General features: G+C 37.3%; 1 protein-coding gene across 4 annotated transcripts in view; it reads right to left on the reverse strand.

The window, feature by feature from the left end:
• The window catches only part of MRPL1 (mitochondrial ribosomal protein L1), a 110,034-nt gene that overhangs the window by 28,038 nt on the left and 59,704 nt on the right, over positions 1-22,292 (reverse strand). For 3 of the 4 annotated variants that reach the window (XM_082726559.1, XM_082726560.1, XM_082726561.1), the window contains exon 7: positions 21,055-21,161. In XM_082726559.1, the coding sequence (XP_082582685.1) occupies positions 21,055-21,161 (107 nt within the window). Of the gene's footprint in view, positions 1-5,411; positions 5,804-21,054; positions 21,162-22,292 lie in introns of all 4 variants that reach the window. The other variant, XR_014310582.1, reaches the window with a different exon arrangement.

A 22,292-nucleotide genomic window follows, 5' to 3' on the forward strand; every position in this document is an offset into this window, starting at 1 on the left:
AACAGGAGTTAGCAAACTTCCTCTATAAATGGTCAGACAGAAAATATTTTGAGCTGTGCAGGCCAAACAGTCTACGTTGCAACTACTCGGTTCTGCCCTTTTAGCAAGGAAGAAGCCATACACAATACATGAATGAATGACTTGCAACTGTGTTCCAGTGAAACTTGCTTAAAGAAACAGGTGAAGAGCCAGAAAGAGCTCACAGGCCGGCTTACAGACCTCTGGTGTGAAGACAGACTGAAGGATGTCTGAGGAAATGAATGGGCTAAAGCAGCTATTAATTTTTGCTAGATAAAAAAGATTTTTGTTTTGTTAATAGAAAGCTTTGTTGGGTGCTGAGAGACTTCTACTATGTAGCTATCTCCTACGAAGAAGAAACAAAAAAATGTTTTGCCAGGTTAAGTATAGTAGGAAAAATGCTCAGCAACAGCTGTCCTAAGCCTAGATACGTGTTTGGAAGATGCTGTATGAGGCTTTTCTGGAAGCTTCTTCAGGAATGATGATTCGGTCCTAAATCTGACAGCAAAAAAGGCATGTAGCACCCTATACAATTAAAGGTGCCAAAAAGATCCCATTATAATCAACATCCAGCTGAGTAGAAGCAAGCCAAGTGAGGAGGCAAGTCTCCAAGAAACGACTCTGTAAAGACAGGGTCACCTTTCAGGAGAGGAAACTAGCCGGCTGAACACGTGCTATGAAGGACATCAAGCCAATAAGGGCTGGCCAGAGAAGTAGCAATGATCAACATGGGGTAAGAAATATAGATAGAAGGGTGTATGGGTGGCTCAGTGGGTTAGAGCCTCTGCCTTTGTTTGGCTCAGGTCATGATGTCAGGGTCCAGGGATCGAGTCCCGCATCGGGCTCTCTGCTCAGCGGGGAGCCTGCTTCCTCCTCTCTCTCTCTCAGCCTGCCTCTCTGCCTACTTGTGATCTGTCTGTCAAATAAATAAATAAATAAAAATCTTTTTAAAAAAAGAAAGAAAGAAAGAAATCTAGGTAGGCAAGCAGAGGCATGTGCCATTTCTCCCTTATTCCCTTCATCAGGCCTCTCCCCCAGAAAAATCAAGCCTGCCTAGGCCACTGGGGCAAGGTATTTCAGAACTGAATCACGTCACTGCAGGACTCTTCATGTCTAGAGTGGGAAGAAGTAGGAGTGAGAACTTAACAAAGCCCTCCTCACTTCAGACCATTTGAGCCATACAAGCCCGGTTCCAAACTGAGCAAGGGAAATCTGTGCCTGGAGATCAGAGTCCTGAACTGGACCAGACGCACTTCTGATTACTGTCCGTTACTGGAATTATGAGATCTATCTAACGTGCCAGAGAAGGGAACAGAGAAAGGAAATCATACATATGGCTCAGCTAGAATCAGAGAACGGAGGAAAGTATTCCATGCTTGTATCCCACGAAATTCAGATCTTCCAATAAAGAGCTACACACTTATACGCAGAACTGTATTTCTGCACATACGAAAGACATGAACTTATGTTCACAGGAATGATATATAAAATGAGAAATACCAGAAACAGTCTCAATGCCCCAAAAAAGGAATAAGGTTGAATAAATTATGATATATCTACATGACATTATGATATAGCTATTAAAATTGTATCTTTTAAGAATTTTAGTATTCAAGAAACAATACTCAAGGAAAAAAGAGAACACAAAAGTTAATATATAGTATGATAGCAACTACATAAACAAAAAATACAAGCATAGAGACAGAGCAGTAATGAAAAGTACTAAAATGTTACCAAAGGCAATCTTTGAATTTTATATTCTTATACTATTTAATGTTTTTCAAATATTTTACTATATACTTGTTAATAAAAAATTAGTTTCAGTTTAGCATTTAAAATTACAAAACCAGTCCTTTATGATGCTACAAATCATAAGGCACACTTTACCTCATGTTTTTTTTGAAATGAGACTCATTCATAGTGATAGCGGGACAGCAAAACCCCCACCGTCGCCACCACCACAGCTGCAACAGGCTAATTATGTTGTTACAGCTTAGATATTTTTAACTACATTTTCAAGATTCAAAGGCAGTTACACTGGCCTTTTTTAAGTGTACAATTCCATAAATTTTAACTCACACATATATTTGAGGGACCACCACCAAATACATGATAAACAACCAAAAAAACTTCATCTCATCTCTCTTAGCCACTCCTTACCCTTGCTGTCACCACAGTGTTGTCTTCCCAAAGACGTCATACAAATGGAGTAACAGTACAGAAGCTTTGTTTTCTTTCCTTTGTAATCTTTTAGAAGTGTGGTAGGTAAAATATACATAGCATAAAATTTACCATCTTAACTGTTTTGAAGTACGTGGCTGGCATTAAGCACATTCTCGTGGTTGTGCAACTCTCAACACCAACCATCTCAGAACTTTTTCCATCTTCCTCATCTAAAACCAAACCCACTGAACACTAACTCTCCATTCTCCCCTGCCCCGGGCCCTGGCAACCACCATTCTACGGCCTGTCCCTATGAATATGCCTGCTTTAGGTACCGCAAACAAGTGGAATCATAGTATTTAGCCTTTGTCAACTGGTGTACTTCACTTAGCATAATGTCTTCAAGGTTCATACATGTTATATAAAAAGCATGCATCAGAATTTCCTTCCTTTTTAAGACTAAATAAAATCCCATTGCACATACAGGCATACCTTGTTTTCCTGACCTTCACTTTACTGTACTTCAGATAATTTGTGTTTTTCATGAATTGAAGGTTTGTGGCAACTTTATGTTGAACAAGTCTACTGGTACATTTTCCCAATAGCATTTGCTCAATTCATATCTTTGGGATATTTTGGTAATTCTCACAATATTTCAAACTTTTTCACTGTTAGAGAGTCGATCGATACAGTAAACTTCACTGTTGACTGATTCAACACCACCTTGCATTTAACAACCACTGCCCTGATCAGTCAGCAGCCACCAACATTCAGGCTAGACCCTCCATCAGCAAAAAGATCACAACTCACTGAAAGCTTGGAGGATGGTTAGGATTTCTTAGCAATAAAGGAATTTTTAATTAAGGTATGTAAATTGTTCTTTTAGACACAATGCTATTTCACACTTTAACAGACTACAGCATAGTATAAACATATATAACATATATGCAGTAGAAAACCAAAAAATTCATTTGATTCACTTGACTACAATATTTACTTTATTGCAGTGGTCTAGAACTGAACCTAAAATATGTCCAAAGTACGCTTGAATATACATTTTGCTTATCCATTCATCTGTCATGGATACTTGGGGTGCTTCCACTTTTTGGCTATTTGAGTAATGCTATGAACTCAGCTGTACACACACCTGTCTGAGTTCCTGCTTTCAATTCTTTGGAGTATATTATCTCTAACTAGAATCTATAGTAATTCCAGGTTTAATTTTTAAAGGAATTATTATGTACTTCCCACAGCAATGGTACCATTTGACATCCCCACCACCAACATACAGGGGTTCCAATTTCTCTGTACCCTCGCCAACATTTGTTTCTGGATTTCGGCGCTTTTTTGGTTGTCGTTATTGTTGTTTTTATAATACCCATCCCATTAAGTGTAAAGCAGTATCTCATTTTGGTTTTAATTTGCATTTTCCTGTTGGCTAATGATGCTCAGCTTCTTTTCATGTCTTTATTGGCCATTTGTCTATTTTATTTGAGAAATGTGCATTGAGATCTCTGGCTTATTTTTTGAATTATTTATCATGTTATTACTGAGGAACAGTGGCCCCCCCATCAATGCAGGATATGTTCTAAGAGCCCCAGTGAATGCCTGAAACTGCAGAGCACCAAACCTCTATACTCTGTTTTCTCCGACATATACATATCTCTGGTAGAGTTTAACTTATAAATTAGGCACAATAAAAAATGAATAATAATAAAAAAGAATATAACATGATAATATACTGTAATAAAAGTTAAATGAATGTGGTCTCTTTCTCAAAATATCTTACTACACTATGCTCACCCTTCCTGTGCTGACGGGAGATGATAAAATGCCTAATGGTGGGCCACCTGGGTGGCTCAGTCAGTGAAGTGTCCAACTCTTGATTTTGGCTCAGATCATGAATTTAGGGTTGAGAGATCAAACCTGCACCAAGCTTCACACTCGGCGGGGAGTTTGCTTGAGATTCTCTCTTTCCTTTTCCCTCTGCTGCTCCCCACTGCATGCTGTCTCTTTCTCTCTCAAACAAATATATATATATATATATATATTTTTTTTTTTTAAATGCCCACATGGTGAGATTAAGTGAGGCGAGTGACACAGGCACTGCGACATAGCGTTAGACCATGACTGACCTCCTGACAATGCGTCAAGAGGACCCCCTACTTCCAGACTGCTGTTGACTGTGGGGAACTGAAACTGCGGAAAGTGAAACCACAGATCAGGGTGTGGGGGGGACCACTGTACAGGAGTTCTTCACATATTCTACATATTCTACATACACGTCTCGTGCCATATGCGTGATCTGCGTATATTTTCTGCCATTCAGCTGGTTGCCTTTTCATTCTGCTGATAGTGATCTTAGATGCACAAAAGTTTTAAATTTTGATGAAGTCCCATTTATCTCTTGTTGCCTGTGTCTAACCTTTTGAGACCACTTTCACCTGGGTTATAGAATGTAACCTTTTGAGATTCACTTAAGTTCTATCAACAGTTCACACCCTTTTTAATCACTGAACAGTATTGCATCATATGATATACCAGATGTGGTTTTTAATCCATTCATATATAGGACAACTGAGTTTTTTCCAGCTTCTGGTGATTTTCAATACAGTTCCTATAAATGTGTGTTCAGATATTTATGTAAGTTTTTATTTCACTTTAAATGTTTCAACTCTAGGGGCACCTAGTGGCTCAGTCCGTTAAGCATCTGACTCTTGATCTCAGCTCAGGTCTTGATTTAGGGTCACGTGAGTTCAAGACCTGTACTGGGCTTCCTCTCCTTCTGGGACACCAATATTACAAAAGTTAGATCTTTGTTATTAGCCCATAGGACCCTAAGGCTTTCTCTTTTTTTCCAATCTTTTGTCTTTGTTTTTCAGATTGGAGAATTCCTATGATCTATCTGTAAGTTCTTTCTTTCCTCTGTTATCTCCTTTCATTTCATCTCTCGTAGCTCATAAATGATTTTTATGAGGTCCCTTTCCCAGGCTCTCCCCTCTTCTCGATCTTCCCAGTACTTTCTGGTTCCCTAAGGCTCTCCTCTGGGACCTCAGCCAGAAAAACAAAATGTATTTGCCCCATTTTGCCACTTATTCTCTGTAACTGTTCCTGCAGTGGGGCCAAATGACAAGACAGAGAAAAGAAGCTAAGACAGTGTGCCTCCCCCTCCTGTAAGCACAGAGCCACCAGTCCGAAAGGAAGGTTCTCTCTTCCCAAACTTTAGATACCTGTGCCCTTCCCAGCACCAACTGTTTGCACTAGGATTCACGATCTCTACGTCCCCGGCCTGAAGGGAAGGGTTTCTCCAACTGCAGCTCCGCCTGCGCTGACGCCGCACCCCGTTTTGGGTTACGGTGAGTCCAGTTCATAACGACACAAGAGAAAAATGACAAACTCATTTTGAGGTGAGGGCTGTCCTTCAAATTCTGGTCTTCCCTACTTTGTCTGTCACTATTTACTGTTCAGCGTCTTGAACAGCTACTCCACGCCTTCTGTCCAGGTTTTATAACAGCTGCATTCAATGTGAGAGCGGCTGGCTCGTGATTACACCGGATCACCTGGAACCAGATCTCCAGACTTAGGTGTTACGTATTTCTACTTCAGGGTTGGCAAACATTTTCTGCAAAGAACCAGATGGTAAATATTTTAGGCTTTTTAAGGCCACATGTGACATTTGCTGCACATTCCATTTGTTTCCCTTTAAAAGATTATTTTAACCTCACAAGTGGTACAAAAACAGACTCGCAGAACCACTGTTTGCCAACTCCTGTATTAGAATATATCATCTGTCTCCAAATATATAAAAATGCATGCAAAAGACAAGTTATGGTATGAGTTATGCCTTACATCACTTTAACAAATTCCTAACTTTGGGGGCACCTGGGTGGTTCAGTCAGTTAAGCGACTGCCTTTGGCTCAGGTCATGATCTCAGGGTCCTGGGATTGAGCCCTCCTCAGGCTCCCTGCTCAATGAGGAGTCTGCTTGTCCTTCTCCCTCAGCCCCTCCTTGCCCCATTTGTGCTTTCTCTCTGTCTCAAATAAATAAATAAATAAAATCTAAAAAAAAAAAAAAAAACCCAATGCCTAACTTTATCAAAATCTAAATGGGGGAAGGAGGATGCTCTCAGGTAACAGCGGCTTTCATCACTGCTTACGTTAAAGCTATTTGGAAAATGCTGAATTTTATGTTTCTATTTAATGTACTTAATAATTCATAATAGGATCTTATTGGTGTTTTACTGTTTACTATATATACTACACTAGTGAATGTTACTGGTTGAAAATAACACTGATGAAACTCATAAGGAATCACATTCAGACCCACTCAATTTCCTCTCCCAGCATTTGGATAAAGACAGACTGCAGTGAAAGCCAGCAAACTAATCACTGGTCTTCGAAATAAGTTAACAAAAGAAAGACGTGTGTGCAGTATACTGAAAACTACTCATTAACAAATGGATTAACAAAGGAAAGCCAATCAGTTGACCACCTTTTACATGTTTTGAAACACATATTTTTCATCATGTTATTCTACTAATCAATGATCACTACATTATTGAGTTAATGCAATGAATTAAAGAGAGAAGTTAGCATTTTTTAAAAATTAAATTTATTTTCAGCATAACAGTATTCATTATTTTTGCACCACACCCAGTGCTCCATGCAATCCGTGCCCTCTCTAATACCCACCACCTGGTTCCCCCAACCTCCTACCCCCCCTGCCCCTTCAAACCCCTCAGATTGTTTTTAGCATTTTTTAAATGATACAGTTTTTCTTACATTACTATTTATATCTGGTAGAAGGGGAAATTCCCAATTCTCTAATTTCATGACAATATAGGTAAGAAAATTGGGAATGATAATAAATGATTCTTGACCTAATACTACTACTGGTTTAAAAAAAAAAAAAAAAGGGATGACTATCCATCCAAAGGATATAACATACTTCAAGGATTAGATGCTGCCACATATTGCATGCTGGATAAATATTAGTTTCTCTCTCCTCTTTCTTAGCCCCATACTCTTGAAGATCTAAGATCTACCACCAATCCACTTCCTTCTTTTTAATGAGAATGAACAAGTACAGAATTTGAGTTTGACATTCTACAGTTTATTTTCTTGTCTTTATAATTCCCTTACCTATGAGACAGAACACTAGTATACCAGAAATAATGCAACAAGTGAAAAGTTAATTACCAACTGGAAGGAATGGAGAAAAGAGAGAAGGGGAAGTGGTAGAGAGCTCTAAGCCAATGAGCGACCACCTTTTCTCCAACTCTGGCTTGCATCGGACTGATTTAAGCAATATTCTTTGCTTGCCACTTTTACAGCTTATGGGCCTCGCTGCTACAAAATAAGCCTTCAATTTCCACGTACTACATTATCCATATCTTGTTTAAGCGAACTTCAACACATTCACTTTTCCTGCTGTAACATGTTCACTACAACTGGAAGCTCTGATTTCAACACGAGATTTTACTATGTTTATATTCCCTTACCCTGAACTTGTTTATTTTTGTTAAAATAGACTTCGGCTTTTATCAGCTGCCAGGTAAACAATATTCTTGCCACAAAACAATTCATTATTACATAAGCAAAGCATAATGATACAAATCTATAAACGAACCATGTCTACAACTTTAAAAAGGAGAATAAAGCACATCAAAGACATTGCCTTTATATTAAGTGTGTCAAAGATCCAAGTATTTTTGAAACCTGAACAAGAAACACTAGTTAAATCAGGTCTTGGCATGATTTGTTATAAACATAAATCCAAGCTGTCTTACCCTGTTTTTTCCCTTTTAGAAAATGAGCATAGGTTTTATTTGTGGATACTTTTATCATTTGCAAGTCTTCAAAATCTGGTTATTTATACGACTGTAAAAGGACTATAGCTGTTTTTCTTTAATGCTATGATAACTGGTCAAGTCAAAGCCAGTCTATTACATAATGTATATTTTAAAGATATTCAAAATTTAATCCTATTTATTGAAGCTTTTACAAGTCTTCCTCAGTCCAAATCATTCCAGATTTTATATTCTAATTATCCAAAGGATACAAACATTGTTATTTGAAGGGGTACATATTAATAAATTAAAAGAACAGAAATGGTTTCTAAAGTGAAACAGAACAAATTTAAAGTATGTAGTTGTTTTAGAATACTCTCTTTAATTTACTTGGTTTTATAGTATGGTAATAGGAACTTGTCCTGTAATATAAGCCCATGTAATATAAGAAAAATAAATAGGAAGAGTAGACTCCATTCACTCAAAGGATGAATCAATGTTTCACAATAAGTTTACTAAGGCCACTAATTTAGAATTAGTAATAATTCACAATCAAATTTTTTTTTAAAGTTTATAATGTAACAAATGAATGTTATAGGAAAACATTTTAATATCTTTAGAAAACAAACTTTTATATTAAAAACATTTTAAAATAAATGTTTGTGATTTGTTAATGACAGAGCATTATTAACTCAGTTAGCATCTACCAGGTAACAATTTTGTGATTAGACACCCTATGTAATCAAAGTTAATTAGCCTGAATGCCCCTGAAAAACTTTCTGTGGTATTCATTTCTCACTAATTCATGCTAATTTTCCCATAAATTTAATTCTATTTTCATCTTTCCAATATGTAGGTGGACAGCCAAAGAGGAAGGGATGAGCAGAAAAGAACTAAAAAAATAAAAAAGAAAAGCAAAAAGGAGAGGGAGGAAGAAAATAGAAAAGAAAAACTTCAAAGAGCTATTAAAAGAAAAAAAAAGTTAAGGGAAAAGGGGGAAGAAGAAGGAAAAGGGGAACCTGAAAACAAACCTTACTACTATTGCTGCTGCTATTATTACTAAGATTAGGACCATCATCATCACCATTACAATTACTGAACCAAGCCTCATCTAGGCCCCCTGCCAGAGTTCTGAAAGCCAAGTGACTGGGGGGGGGGGGGGTGAGGGCAGGGGATAGAGGAAGGATTTCTCAGCATTCAGCACATATAGATTCACTTAATCTCCATTTTCATGGAGGGCCCTTGTTGGGATGAGCACTGGGTGTTCTGTGTAAGTGATGAATCACTAAATTCTACTCCTGAAACCAATCATCCTCAAGGTTAACCAACTAGAATTTAAATTAAAACCTAAAACAAACAAAAAAGAAAACTTACAAATCTGATATAAAACTTAGAAAACTAGAAAACCAACAATAGCAAAAATCTCAGGGTAACAGGATAAAAAGAAGAGCAAATCAATAAACTATAAATAGAAAAAGGTACCAATAAACAAATTCTAAAAGCCATACTAAACTACTTTGAAAAGCATATATAGGGGAATGTTCTATACTTGGGCTCCGAGTGAGAATATATTTAAGGGTGAAATGTTAAAATGTCTGCAACTTAATTTTCTCTGTTTCAGAAAATAAAAAATATCTATTACTTTCTCTAAGCAAACCGCTTTTACTAGTTTTTCTAAGCAGATGTGGAAAAATTAGTGAATCTAGGTGATGAGCGTACAGTATACAGGTAGGTGTTCATTCTACTATTCTTTCAACTTTTCCATTCATTTAAAACTTTCAAAATAAAAAACTGAAGAAAAATATGCAGACATTGAGGACATTTACAAATAGGAGCTTAAGTAGAGGTAAGAATTTATAAAGCAATAAATTCCAAGAAAATGTGTAGTATTAAATTTCTTTACTTTCTTACAGGAAACATAATGAATACAGTTTAATTGCCCTTCAGATGTTCTTTTCTAAAGTGCTATGAACCCAGGACCCCCACTGTCCTAGGAGAAAGGGAAGATAAAACATCAAGATCCCTGATTTTATGTTTTTTCAGAAAATATAATGGAAAGTCATTTTTTAAAACCCTCACTTTATGTACATGTATACTTGAAAAGAATTCCTTCAAAGTGAAAAATTAAAACAGAAAAAGCTGACTGGAAGGATAGCAGGTCTTCACGAACCATTCTTTCAAAGGCCAAACATTTTCCATAAAGCGTGGAAAATTCTAGCAAGTTGCTGTGCTGACAGAAAAACACTTAATAAAGGAAACAAGACTACAAAAAAAAAATTTGAAACTAAGCAGACTCACAGTACACTGCACCCTTTGAAAGGGTGAGTATGTATCACAAAGCAAATCTGTTTTTACCCTCAAACTTTATCCAACTATGTTAATCACAAAAGATTTTTCAATTAGAACTGATTTCAAAATCAAAGCCTAAAACCCATGGAAACTACAGTGAGTACTTCCATATATATGAGATTCTAATAAACTGGATTCGACATAAAAGTTAGCTTAGTTGAGGGGGCCAGGTTAAAAAAAAAAAATTTGCTTAGTTGCTAGTTTAAAACATATATACAGAGACATGGGGTTGATTTTATAGGCTCTTTTAGGAGTATATATAATGGGCTATGAGAGCAATATAATTTATTATGGTATTAAATACTGTGATAGGTTAAATACACCAAGTAAGCACACTGCAAATTTTCCTTTAAACTACAGTGCATGTCCTCCGTTCCAGATATCTGCTTCCTACTACAAGTCTTAATGTGCCGTATTTTATAGCTCTAGTAATTTTTTCCTAATAAAAAGTTGTCCCTTAATCTCTACCATCATTCTCAGCAGCTACGACATCACCACACCTGTCTTTGAAATATGTGAAGCGGTCAACATTAGCCAACGTGAAAGGAAACAAAGACAGAACACTTGCGTATTTTACAAATATAAAAGTATTATGTGTCTCTACGTAAAATGGGAAATTCCACATTAATAGAAAATTAGAAAGAACTCTTACCTTATAATAAGGGAAAATAATAAGAAAGCCAATCAATAATGCAGCTGTCCTTTAATTACACTTAGAAATAAAAAAAAAAAAAAGGCTGGAAGCCAAGTATCTTAAATCACACAAGGAATCTATCAGTGAGGGAAAAAACAAGGCATATTCTGAAAGCCTCACAGCTAACATAAAATGGATTTGTGGTATGTTATAAAATACTAATAGGCACCCTTTGAAAATTACTTCAAAGTCTTTATTCTGGCAGGTTTATGCTATAATACCTTGACACAGTTTAATTTTCTTGTGTAATGTCAAAATATACACCTGGCTAAGTGTTTCTATAAATAAAGGACAGGATTCTTAATTCTCTCATCCTGAGAAATTCCAGGAATTAAAATTTTCACTTTCAATATTACTCCATTAGGACTGTTCGAAAAGCTGGGTATCAATCAAATTTTTATAAAACAAGACATTGATTCACTATATATACATTGAGAATGCCTTTCTTTTTTTTTTTTTAAGATTTATTTATTTGACAGACAGAGATCACAAGTAGGCAGAGAGACAGGCAGAGAGAGAGAGGAGGAAGCAGGCTCCCTGCTGAGCAGAGAGCCCAATGCGGGGCTCGATCCAGGACCCTGATATCGTGACCTGAGCCGAAGGCAGAGGCTTCAACCTACTGAGCCACCCAGACGCCCCAAGAATGTCTTTATATCTAACTGACCTTCAACTGGCAGTAGCTTTTATTATTTGTATATTTGTATATTCATTCATCAAGAATTACTTATTGAGCATCTACTATTTGCCAGGTACTATTCTAGGCTAAGAATTGGGGATAGAGTAATAAACAAAATGAAAAAAATTCCTTTTATTTTCTTATTCTTTTAGGTTTCTTGGCTCCTCAGCTGTGCCAAAGCCTTAACTGTCTCTTAAATCCAACCAGTCTTCTTTTAAATGACATTTTTCTGGGCACATGGCCACTCAGGAGCTAGGCCATGTGCATAAGCTCTGAACCCTGGTATGGGGCAGAATTGATGCGGTCAGTGGTTCACATGCTTGAAAGAAAGCTGCTTGCTCTCCACCTGCGTCCTGACTCCTTCACATAGGCTACAAATCAGACATGCTATCAGTCAGATTCAACCACACAGAGTAAAAGACCCTAAGAGATGGGGAAAAAAGTGTGTGACCCCTGGATGACTCTGGGACATAACAGCCCTAAACTGCCCACCAGCTCAACTTGGGAGAAAAGTAACTTTCTACTGTGGTTACATCACTGCTGTTTGGTCCCTTTGAAACAGCTAAACCAGTGCAGATGTGCAGGCGTCCACACATCATGTTGTGCACTATTTTAAAATACGAATCATGACCCTTACTATACCTGGTATATGTTTCAGACTCCTCCCAGAAGATCCTTGATCTACTCTATGCCATGATTACCTCAATCACTGCTTCTTTTGTGCAGCTTCCTCATATTTTATATGTATCTATTATTACACTTATGACACTTTATTATATAATTATTTCCACATTTATCTATTAGATGTGTCTTTCTTAAAAAAGGTCTTATTCTTTTTTGTATCACTCTATGTCTGACAGAGTCAGTACTTAATATTATTAAATAAAACATGTTAAATTGGGGGCACCCTGGTGGCTCAGATGGCTGAGTTCAGCTCAGGTCATAATCTCAGGGTCCTGAGATGGAGCCTCACCTCGGGCTCTCTGCTCATTAGGGAATCTGCTTGTTCTCCTCGCTCTCCCTCTGCGCCTCCCCCTGCACATGTTCTCTCTCTCTCTCTCTCAAATAAATAAAATTTTTAAAAAACAAAAACAAAACACGTTAACTTGGTTTATTGTTTTTCTTTTTCTTTTTTTGTTTTTGGTTAGGTTATAAATGAACTAATAATCTTTCCTATTCAAAAAATAAAGTTTAAAAATATCAATAAATGAAGATATTTTTCATATAGGATGAAATCTCTAATACACTATAGGTCAGAAAAATCAGTCCCAAACACTGGGTAGAAAAGGCCTTATTTTTAGTAATTAGATGCCAGGCAATCTCAGTGTTTATAAACACTTCAATCGTACAAGCACCTTCAGTGACCGTAGCTCTTGTCAATTTCATTTACTAGGCACTGGTAAAAAAGAGCAAGTCATAATAGAGGTGAGTCAGACAGGGTCCACCGTAAAAGGAGTCACAGGCCTTCTCACAAAAAAAAAAAGAAAAAAAGAGAGCGTAATGGAGAATCAGAGCAGGCCCAGAAAGGTAAGGAAACAGGAGTAGGAATGGCAGGGAGGAACAGATGAGGAAACTCAGAATCTTAGGTAGAATGGAAGACTCTAACCAAAGGAGAAAACAATGGTAATGTTTACCTTACTTTTGAAAGTAGACCCTCACTCACACATACACCAGTAATATATCACCTAACAAACTGACAAAATGATTACATTCAGTAATACCCAATTCTGCTGAGTACGTGAGGCACTATAACACTACTGGATGAATTACAAGGTAATGCGAACATTTTAGAGAGCAATTTAACGATACTTACAATAACATTTTCAATATACATTCTATTTCTTGAAATTCGCCTTCTGGGTATACTTGAAAAAAACTCGCAATATGTATTTTTAAGAATGTCATTAAAATATTATTTGTAATAGCAAAACACTGGACATGATCTAAATGTCCATCAACCAGAAATGAATATTTGTACATGTTCACAGGGAATATGCAACCATTGAAAAGAACAGATCAGATCAGAACAGATCTCTTTGCATCTCTGAAGACATCCAAGCCATTTTAAGTGGAAAAGAAAGGTATGGAACAGTATGTGTGGCCTATCTTGTGTGTGAGTGAATTTTTATAAAGGTGGGTTTGTTTTTTTTTAAGATTTTATTAATTTATTTGACAGTCATAACCAATCTCATGAATGTGAGATTATAGCACAAATGGTAGGAAAGATTAGCAAAAAAACCTAATTTACCTATAAGTAACACTGTTGACAAACGTTAAGATACTGGCTGGCTATAAGAGTGTTTGTACAGGTTTGAGATACAAGGGCATTAGAAGTTGAGTTGTAATACCCAAGATACTAACCTTCAAGTCAGATAATTAAGGAAGATCATTCAAATGATTATGCTTATCACTTTGATACAGAAGGAAAGCCAGCTGAAACTAATCAAGATCAATTTCCTATTACATCAATACCAGATTTAAATACTGGATTTAAAGCCATGTGGCAGTTCTGAGAATCCTAACAAGTGGTGTCAAAATGATTTAACTGAAGTAAGACAGATCTCTCTTCTATAGGCAAACACAAACACAAAATTAATACATTTCACTCTTCCAAAAAACATCTTTTTAGATCAGGAATCAGCAAACCTTTTCTCTAAAGAGCCAGAATAGAAATATTTCAGGTTTTGCAGGCTACAAATAATCTCTGCAGCAAATTCTTTGTTTTATTTTTTACAACCCCTTAAAGTTGTAAAGCGCATTTTTAGCTCACAGGCGGTACAGAAACTGTCCGCAGTAGGATTTGGCCCATTGGCTATGGTTTTTTACCCCTGACCTAGATACCTTCCTTCCTTCTATACACCACAATGAGGACCCCGAATAGGCATGTGCTGCTGTCAGTCCTCCTTTATCTGCATATTCCTTCTAAATTCAGTCCTCATTATCACACAGGTGGCAAAAATAAATGAATAAAAAACAATACCTCAATATTTCCAACTGTATAGTAAGAATAATATCACTCAGGACGCCTGGGCAACTCAGTCGGTTGGGAAAACAACTCTGGGATTTCGGCTCAGATCATGATCTCGGGGTTCTGGGATGGACCCCCAAGTGGGGAGTCTGCCTGGGAATTCTCTCTCCCTCTGCACGCCCCCCCCACTTGTGTTCTCTTTTACAAATAAATAAATATTATTTATTTATTTCAAATAAATAAATATATCTTAAAAAAAGAATAACATCCCTCAGAAATCTCAAACTTTTGAAAAAGATATATTACTTTGCTTTAAAATCGTTTTTATCAGGGCGCCTGGGTGGCTCAGTGGGTTAAAGACTCTGCCTTCGGCTCGGGTCGAGATCCCAGGGTCCTGGGATTGTGCCCCATGTCGGGCTCTCTGCTCCGCGGGGAGCCTGCTTCCTCCTCTCTCTCTCTCTCTGCCTACTTGTGATCTCTCTCTCTGTCGAATAAATAAAATCTTTAAAAACAAAATCTTTTTTATCTCTGATAATTATAAATAAAATTCAAGTACTTGTATTAATACAATTGTAAAAACATTTTTATTCCTTTTTAAATAACTATATTGAGATATACTCGATACACTGAACATTTTAACTTGACTGAGGTATATTTTGCATATCGTATTACTTACCATTTTCTAATTTATGTTTCTTGATTTTTTTAGTAAGCTTGTCAGATTGTGCAACAATAACCATAAGTCAGTTTTAAAACATCTTCATCACCCCAAGATGATCCCTCATGCATTTACTCTTAATGCCTAAACTTATTGCTTCCATCCTGCCCAAGGCAACCACACAGCTACTTTTTGCTTTATAGTTTTGCCTTTTCATATAAATGGTATCACATAGTATGTGGCTTCTATGTCTGATTTTCACTGAGCATAAAGCTTTTGTGAATCATCCACAGTACAGCAGGTATCCACAGTTCATTTCTTTTTTTGCCGAATAATATTCCACAGGATATGTTGCACATTCTTAAACTGTCAGTTTATTAAGTTTTGACATATGCATATACTCACGAAAACCTCACGAGTCAAAATAACACACATGTCAGTCATCCCCCAAACTCTGTGTGCCCGTTGGTAATCCCCCCCCCCCCAACCACTTACGCCCACAGCAATGACGGGTCTGTTTGCTATCACATTATCCATCAGTACACTATATAAACTTGCGTTTGCCAGAATCTTATATAAACAGAATCATACAATATGTACTCCTCTGGCTTTCACTCAGTATAATCTTTTTTTTTTTTTTTAATATATGGGAAGAGGGAGATCAGTTTTTTGTTTTTTAAAGAATTTTATTTATTTATTTGACAGATCACAAGCAGGCAGAGAGGCAGGCAGAGAGAGAGGAGGAAGCAGGCTCCCCGCTGAGCAGAAAGCCCGATGCGGGGCTCGATCCCAGGACCCTGAGATCATGACCTGAGCCGAAGGCAGAGTCTTTAACCCACTGAGCCACCCAGGCGCCCCATGACTCAGTATAATCATTTTTAAGTTCATCCATGTTGAAGCACATATCAATTTTTTTTATTACTAAAGAATATTCTATTATATAGATAAAATAAAGATTATTTACACATTCACCTGTCAATGGACATGTGGAATGTTTCCAATTTTTAACTATTACAAATAAATCTGTCATAAGCATTTGTTCCTAAGTCTTTGTGTGGGCATGGTTTCATTTCTTCCGGATAAATATCTAAAAGTGAAATGTGGATCATCTAGCAGGTGGATGTTAAATTTGTTTTCTTTTTAAAGATATATTTCTTTATTTTAGAGACAGACAATGAGCAGGCAAGTGGGGGAGGAGTAGAGGGAGAGGGAGAGTCCTGAAGCAGCCTCCCTGCTTTGTGCGGGGCTCGATCCCAGGACCCTGAGATCATGACCTGAACCAAAATCGAGGGTTGACCACCCAACAAACTGAGCCACCCAGGCACCCCTGGATGTTAACTTTCTTAAGCTGCCAAAATGTGCCAAAGAGGTTGTATCATTTTACACTGCCACAATAGCGTAAGTGTTCCAATCTCTCCACATCCTTATCAATACTTGCTATGGTCCGTTTTTCTAATTTTAATTATTCCCACAGATGTACAGTGATAGCTCACAGTGGTTTTCGTCTGTATTTCTGTTAACAACTAATAATGCTGAGCATCTTTCAATGTGTTGGTCATCTGTTTGTCTGCCATGTGTTTGTCACACTTTGATCAGGTATGTTCAAATCTTTTGCTCATTTTTAAAGCTGGGTTTTTTTTATTATTATTGAAGTTTAAGAGCTCTTCATACATTATGGATTTATCAGTTAGATGATTTGTAAATATTTTATCCCAGCCTGTGATTTATCTTCTCTTATAACATCTTTTAAAGAGCAAATGCTTTTTATTTTTATACAGTGCAATTTACTAATTTCTTCTTTTGTGGATTATGCTATGCTTTTCATTTCACATCTAAAAAAAAAATCACTCTCTAACTCACAGGTTTTATTTCTTCCACAGGTTTTATAATTTTAGGCATTATGTTTAGGTCTTTGATACATTTTGAGCTAATTATATATGATATGTCATGGGTCAAAGTTCATTTTACTGTATGCAGATATTCAATTGTTCCAGTACTATTTCTCGAAAAGATTAATGTTTCTCCATTAAAAATGACTTTGCAACATGTTTTAAGTCAGCTGTCCAAAACAAACAAACAAACAAACAAACAAACCCCATTGGGTTTTGGGGACTCTATTCTCTTCCACTATCATTTCATCTTTTTTGATGTCAATACCACAGTGCCTTAAATACCACTGGCTTTATAAATCTTGAAATCAGGTAGATCTCTAACTTTGCTATTTGTCGAAGTTGTTTTAGTTATTCTAGATCCTTTGTATTTCCATGTGAATCCTAGAATCAGCTTGCCAGTTTCTACCAAAAGAAAAAGGCTAAATGGAATTTTGATCAAGAATGTACTGCATCTACACATGACTCTGGGGACAACTGACATCTTAACAATACCAGATTCACTGACCGTAAACATGGTACACCTCACTACTTACACCGGATTCACTGACCCATAAACATGGTACACCTCATTATTTATTAGATCTTAATTTCCCTCAGCTATGTCTTGAAATCTTCATGTATGGATCTTGCACATCTTTTGTCAGATTTATCTCTAAGTATTTCCTATTTTTTGATATTACTATAATTTTTCTTTACTTGTAACAGTATTTGCTTGTAATTTACTTGTAATAGCAAAAAAATGGAAACAACTCAAGTGCCCACCTGACCGCACTGCCTAAAATCCCTAGATCGGTGCTGAACAGAAGTGGTAAAAGTGAACATCATTAACTTGCTCCTGTTCTTAGAAGAAAAGTATTGTTTTTCGCCTCCAAGTATAATGTTAGTTGTTGGTTTTTCTTAGATGCCTTCTGTCAGGTTGAGGGCATTAACTTCTGTTCCTAGTGTGCTGAGACTTTCTGATCAGAAATGAAGGTTCGATTCTCTCAAATGCTTTCTCTATCTACTGAGATGATCAGATGGCTTTTATTTATAATTTGTTAATATGGTGAATTTTAATGATTGATCACTTAATGTTAAATGAACTAGTATTCCTAGGATAAACCCTACTTGGTGATGACATGTTATCCTTTTATATATATATATTGCTGGATTCTATTAGCTAAAATTTAATTTATAATTTTAACAACTATTTTTTCCCAAAATTTTTATTTATTTATTTGACAGAGAGAGATCTCAAGTAAGAAGAGAGGCAGGCAGAGAGAGAGGAGGGGGAAGGAAGCAGGCTCCCTGCTGAGCAGAGAGCCCAATGCTGGGCTCGATCCCAGGACCCTGAGACCATGACCTGAGCCAAAGGCAGAGGCTTAACCCACTGAGCCACCCAGGAGCCCCTACATCTATTTTTCATGAATGATAGCGGACTATATTTTTTGCCTGGTTTTGGTATCGAGGTAATGCTGACTATCCCAGGTGAAAAAGTAATCAGGTCCCTGTTACTTCATGCTAGCCAGAAGTAGAAGTCTGCTTTAGAGTCATTAGTTCAACTATTCCTTCCTAGCCTCGAATGTATGCATCACCATTAACGTCATTTTGCCTTTAGGGAAAATGGGGAATGGGGCCCAGAGAGCGATGGACCACAATTCCAATCTGGAACTAGGATTTGAATCCAGACAGTATAAATCTAAAATCCACTCTCTTAATCTGTTATACTACATAATACTATAATATTTAAGTAGTATTAAAAAAGATTCTCAAAAAATAAAAAAATTTAAAACACAAAGATTCTCTTTAAACACGGAAATTAATTTATTTTTCATTAAGAAAAATTCTACCTCGGGGCGCCTGGGTGGCTCAGTGGGTTATGCCGCTGCCTTCGGCTCAGGTCATGATCTCAGGGTCCTGGGATCGAGCCCCGCATCGGGCTCTCTGCTCAGCGGGGAGCCTGCTTCCCTCTCTCTCTCTCTCTCTCTGCCTGCCTCTCCATCTACTTGTGATTTCTCTCTGTAAAATAAATAAATAAAATCTTTAAAAAAAAAAAAAAAGAAAGAAAAATTCTACCTCTAAATGATACAAGTAGTCTGACCTGGAGCTCCTGTAATCACTTAAGCAGTATGGTGTTTGTTGAGAAGAATAAATGAGATGCCAGTTTCTTATACACTGAGTCAGGATCTACATAAACTATTAACTACTGAATATATTGAAAACGTTACTTAACAAAAAGCAAAGATCCACCTGGAAAAAAATAGTCTTATAAAGATGTCCTATAGTCCCCCAAAGTCTCCAAAGTCTAACCAAAACAGCACCAACAGGGCACATGGCTGGCTCAGTCAGCTGAGCACCCTACTTTGGTTTTGGCTATGGGATCAAGCCCTGTGTCAGACTGTGTGCTCAGTGGGGAATCTGCATAAAGATTCTTTCCCTCTGCCACTCCCCCTCCCCTCTCTTTAGTATATAAATTCTATAGCTCAGGAATTCAAGACACAACATTTTAAGAAACTTGTTTTAAGTCTGCTATCCCATAAGTAGTAGAACAGGTATTCTTAGTTCTGTAGAGAAGGAAGTCTCTACACCTCTAGAATATTTTCTAAAAATTCCCATTTTATTCATTTGCTTTTCACATTACAATATTATCATCCCTAACAAACAAGGAGCACTGCCAAGAGCCTTCTGGAAATAAGGAAAGTGCAACATCAGATTTTAGCAGACCACAATGCTATGCAACTGGTGCTGAGGTCTGAAGTAATGACAGCAGACAGGGCTTTCCCAACCTCTGACTGCATTAAACTGTTTTGCCCTCTTTCTAAAGCAAGCTTTCCTTCCACAAAACTAGCTGAGTGCTTTTCTCTACTTCTGATAGTCTATAGTGGGCAGTTCAATTAGCTTGGACTACCAGCTGTTGGCTAAAACGCAGAATCCCTCTTAAGAGCAGGAAGGGAAGAGGAGTAACAGCTACTCAAATAATTCCAGGCCTGCGGCAAGATGGTTTTGGGCAAAGAGCCTGGAGTCTTGAAGACTGCCAACAATCAAATACCTATTCTGCCTCACACCAGCTGTGAGACCTTGGAAAAATTATTTAACCTCTTTGGCCTTCATCCATAAAATGGGGATGATAATTTGTCCTCTCACAGTGCTGAAGATTAAGAGAGAAAATATATGAAATGAAGAGTGTTAAGAAGAGTGCCTGGCACTTCCTGGGCACTGCTTAAATCTTATTATCAATATCACTATTATTCTATAGTTACTGAACAGGAAAAAGTACTTTAGAGATCCCTTAGCATAAAGAAGATTTTAGCAAATAACTGTATATCTAAAAACAAAGTCCTATAAACCTGACCTATGTACATCAGAGTCCAAAACATAGCTTTGAAAGTTGATTTCCAGCATATTCTCTAAGTAGACAGTTTTTAAAACACAAGGAAGGATAATCAAAACAATTCATAAAAATAAAGCAAATTACTCAATTCCATGATGGCAGTATTAAATACCTACTATGGGCTTAGCCTTATGCAATGTTCCATAAGATATAACCCTATTCTCAATAAACCTAGAATATTAGATCTAACCCTATTCTCAATAAACTTAGAATATTAGAGAGCAAAAAATATATAATGCAATAATCAAATAAAGCAAAAATATTATATCATTGAGGGGCACATGAAGGAATTCTCAAATACCATTAAAATTTACGAGTTTAATCTACAGAATAAAAAAATTATCTGTCTGCATACCTAGTGCTATTCCTGATGCTGGTGCCAAGAACAAGTTCAAAGGAGAGGCATGTTCTATTATAAATTATCAGTCACTCAAGCAAAACAAAGACGGCTATTTAATAATTTCCATTGTAACTTACTGTTGCTATTTTGGTCTCAAGAAAGTTTTCCCTTTCTTCATCTACCTTAATTTCATGTCCCATTTTAAATAATTCAAGCATTTTGGGGATGTCACGGCCAATGGAATCTGGTAAGAAAAATTAAAAATCCAAAGTTAATCCTACATATAAACAAGTAACAAAAATGACAGAATAAGAGAAATATTCATCCTATATTAAGATATAGTAAACAAGTGGCAGACAGACTAATTTAGAGTGTTGCACGCCCTTCCATGACCCCTCCCCGTGAGTGTGAATGGCAGCTACAACTTGCTTCTAAGCAAGAGACAGAATGCTCAGATACACATGATTACATTACATAAAACTGTTAATGCTGACCCTGGAGGAGACTCTCTGCTTTACTGGTTTTGAAGAAGCAGCTGCAATGTTTAAAGCTGACATAGGAAAAGGGCCCCAAGACAAGAAACGGATGCCCTCAACCTAGCAGCCTGCAAGGAGCTGAATCCCGGCCCAAAGCCATGTGAGTGCAGAAGTGGATCCTCCCTCAGTCAAGGGTCAGATGAAACCACAGGCCTGACTGATACCTTGATTGAAGCTTCATGAGACGCTGAAGCAGAGGACCCAGCTTAGGTGTACACACCCTCCTAACACACCATGAGATAGTAAATGTGTGCGGCTTTTTGTTTTCTTGGGTTTTTTAAAATTTATTTGACAGAGATCCCAAGTAGGCAGAGAGGCAGGCAGAGAGAGAGGGGGACGCAGGCTCCACACTGAGCAGGGAGCCCGATGTGGGGCTCGATCCCAGGACCCTAGGATCATGACCAGAGCTGAAGGCAGAGGCTTTAACTCACTGAGCCACCAAGGCACCCCAAATGTGTACTGTTTTATGACACTAAATTTGTGGTAATATCTGCCTTCAGCTCAGGTCATGATCCCAGGGACTGAGCCCAGCATGGGACTTCCTGCTCGGTGGGAAGCCTGCTTCTTCCTCTCCCATTCCCCCTGCTTGTGTTCCCTCTCTCACTGTCTCTGTCAAATAAATAAATAAAATCTTTAAAAAAAAAAGGAATTGAAACTCAACTTATTGGATTCTATTGTCACTTTGTCCTCCATTATGGAAGAAAAAAGTACAACTGAATACAGAAAGAAAAAAAAGGAAGTCAAGGTAAAGATGAAGAATTTTCAAAGAATCACACGGAAGACTTGAAAAATAAACTGTACCTTCCAACTTTCAGTCATTAATATTTAACTAAAAGTTA

The sequence above is a fragment of the Mustela nivalis genome (genome assembly GCF_964662115.1).
Source record: "Mustela nivalis genome assembly, chromosome: 4".
NCBI classification, from domain to species: domain Eukaryota; kingdom Metazoa; phylum Chordata; class Mammalia; order Carnivora; family Mustelidae; genus Mustela; species Mustela nivalis.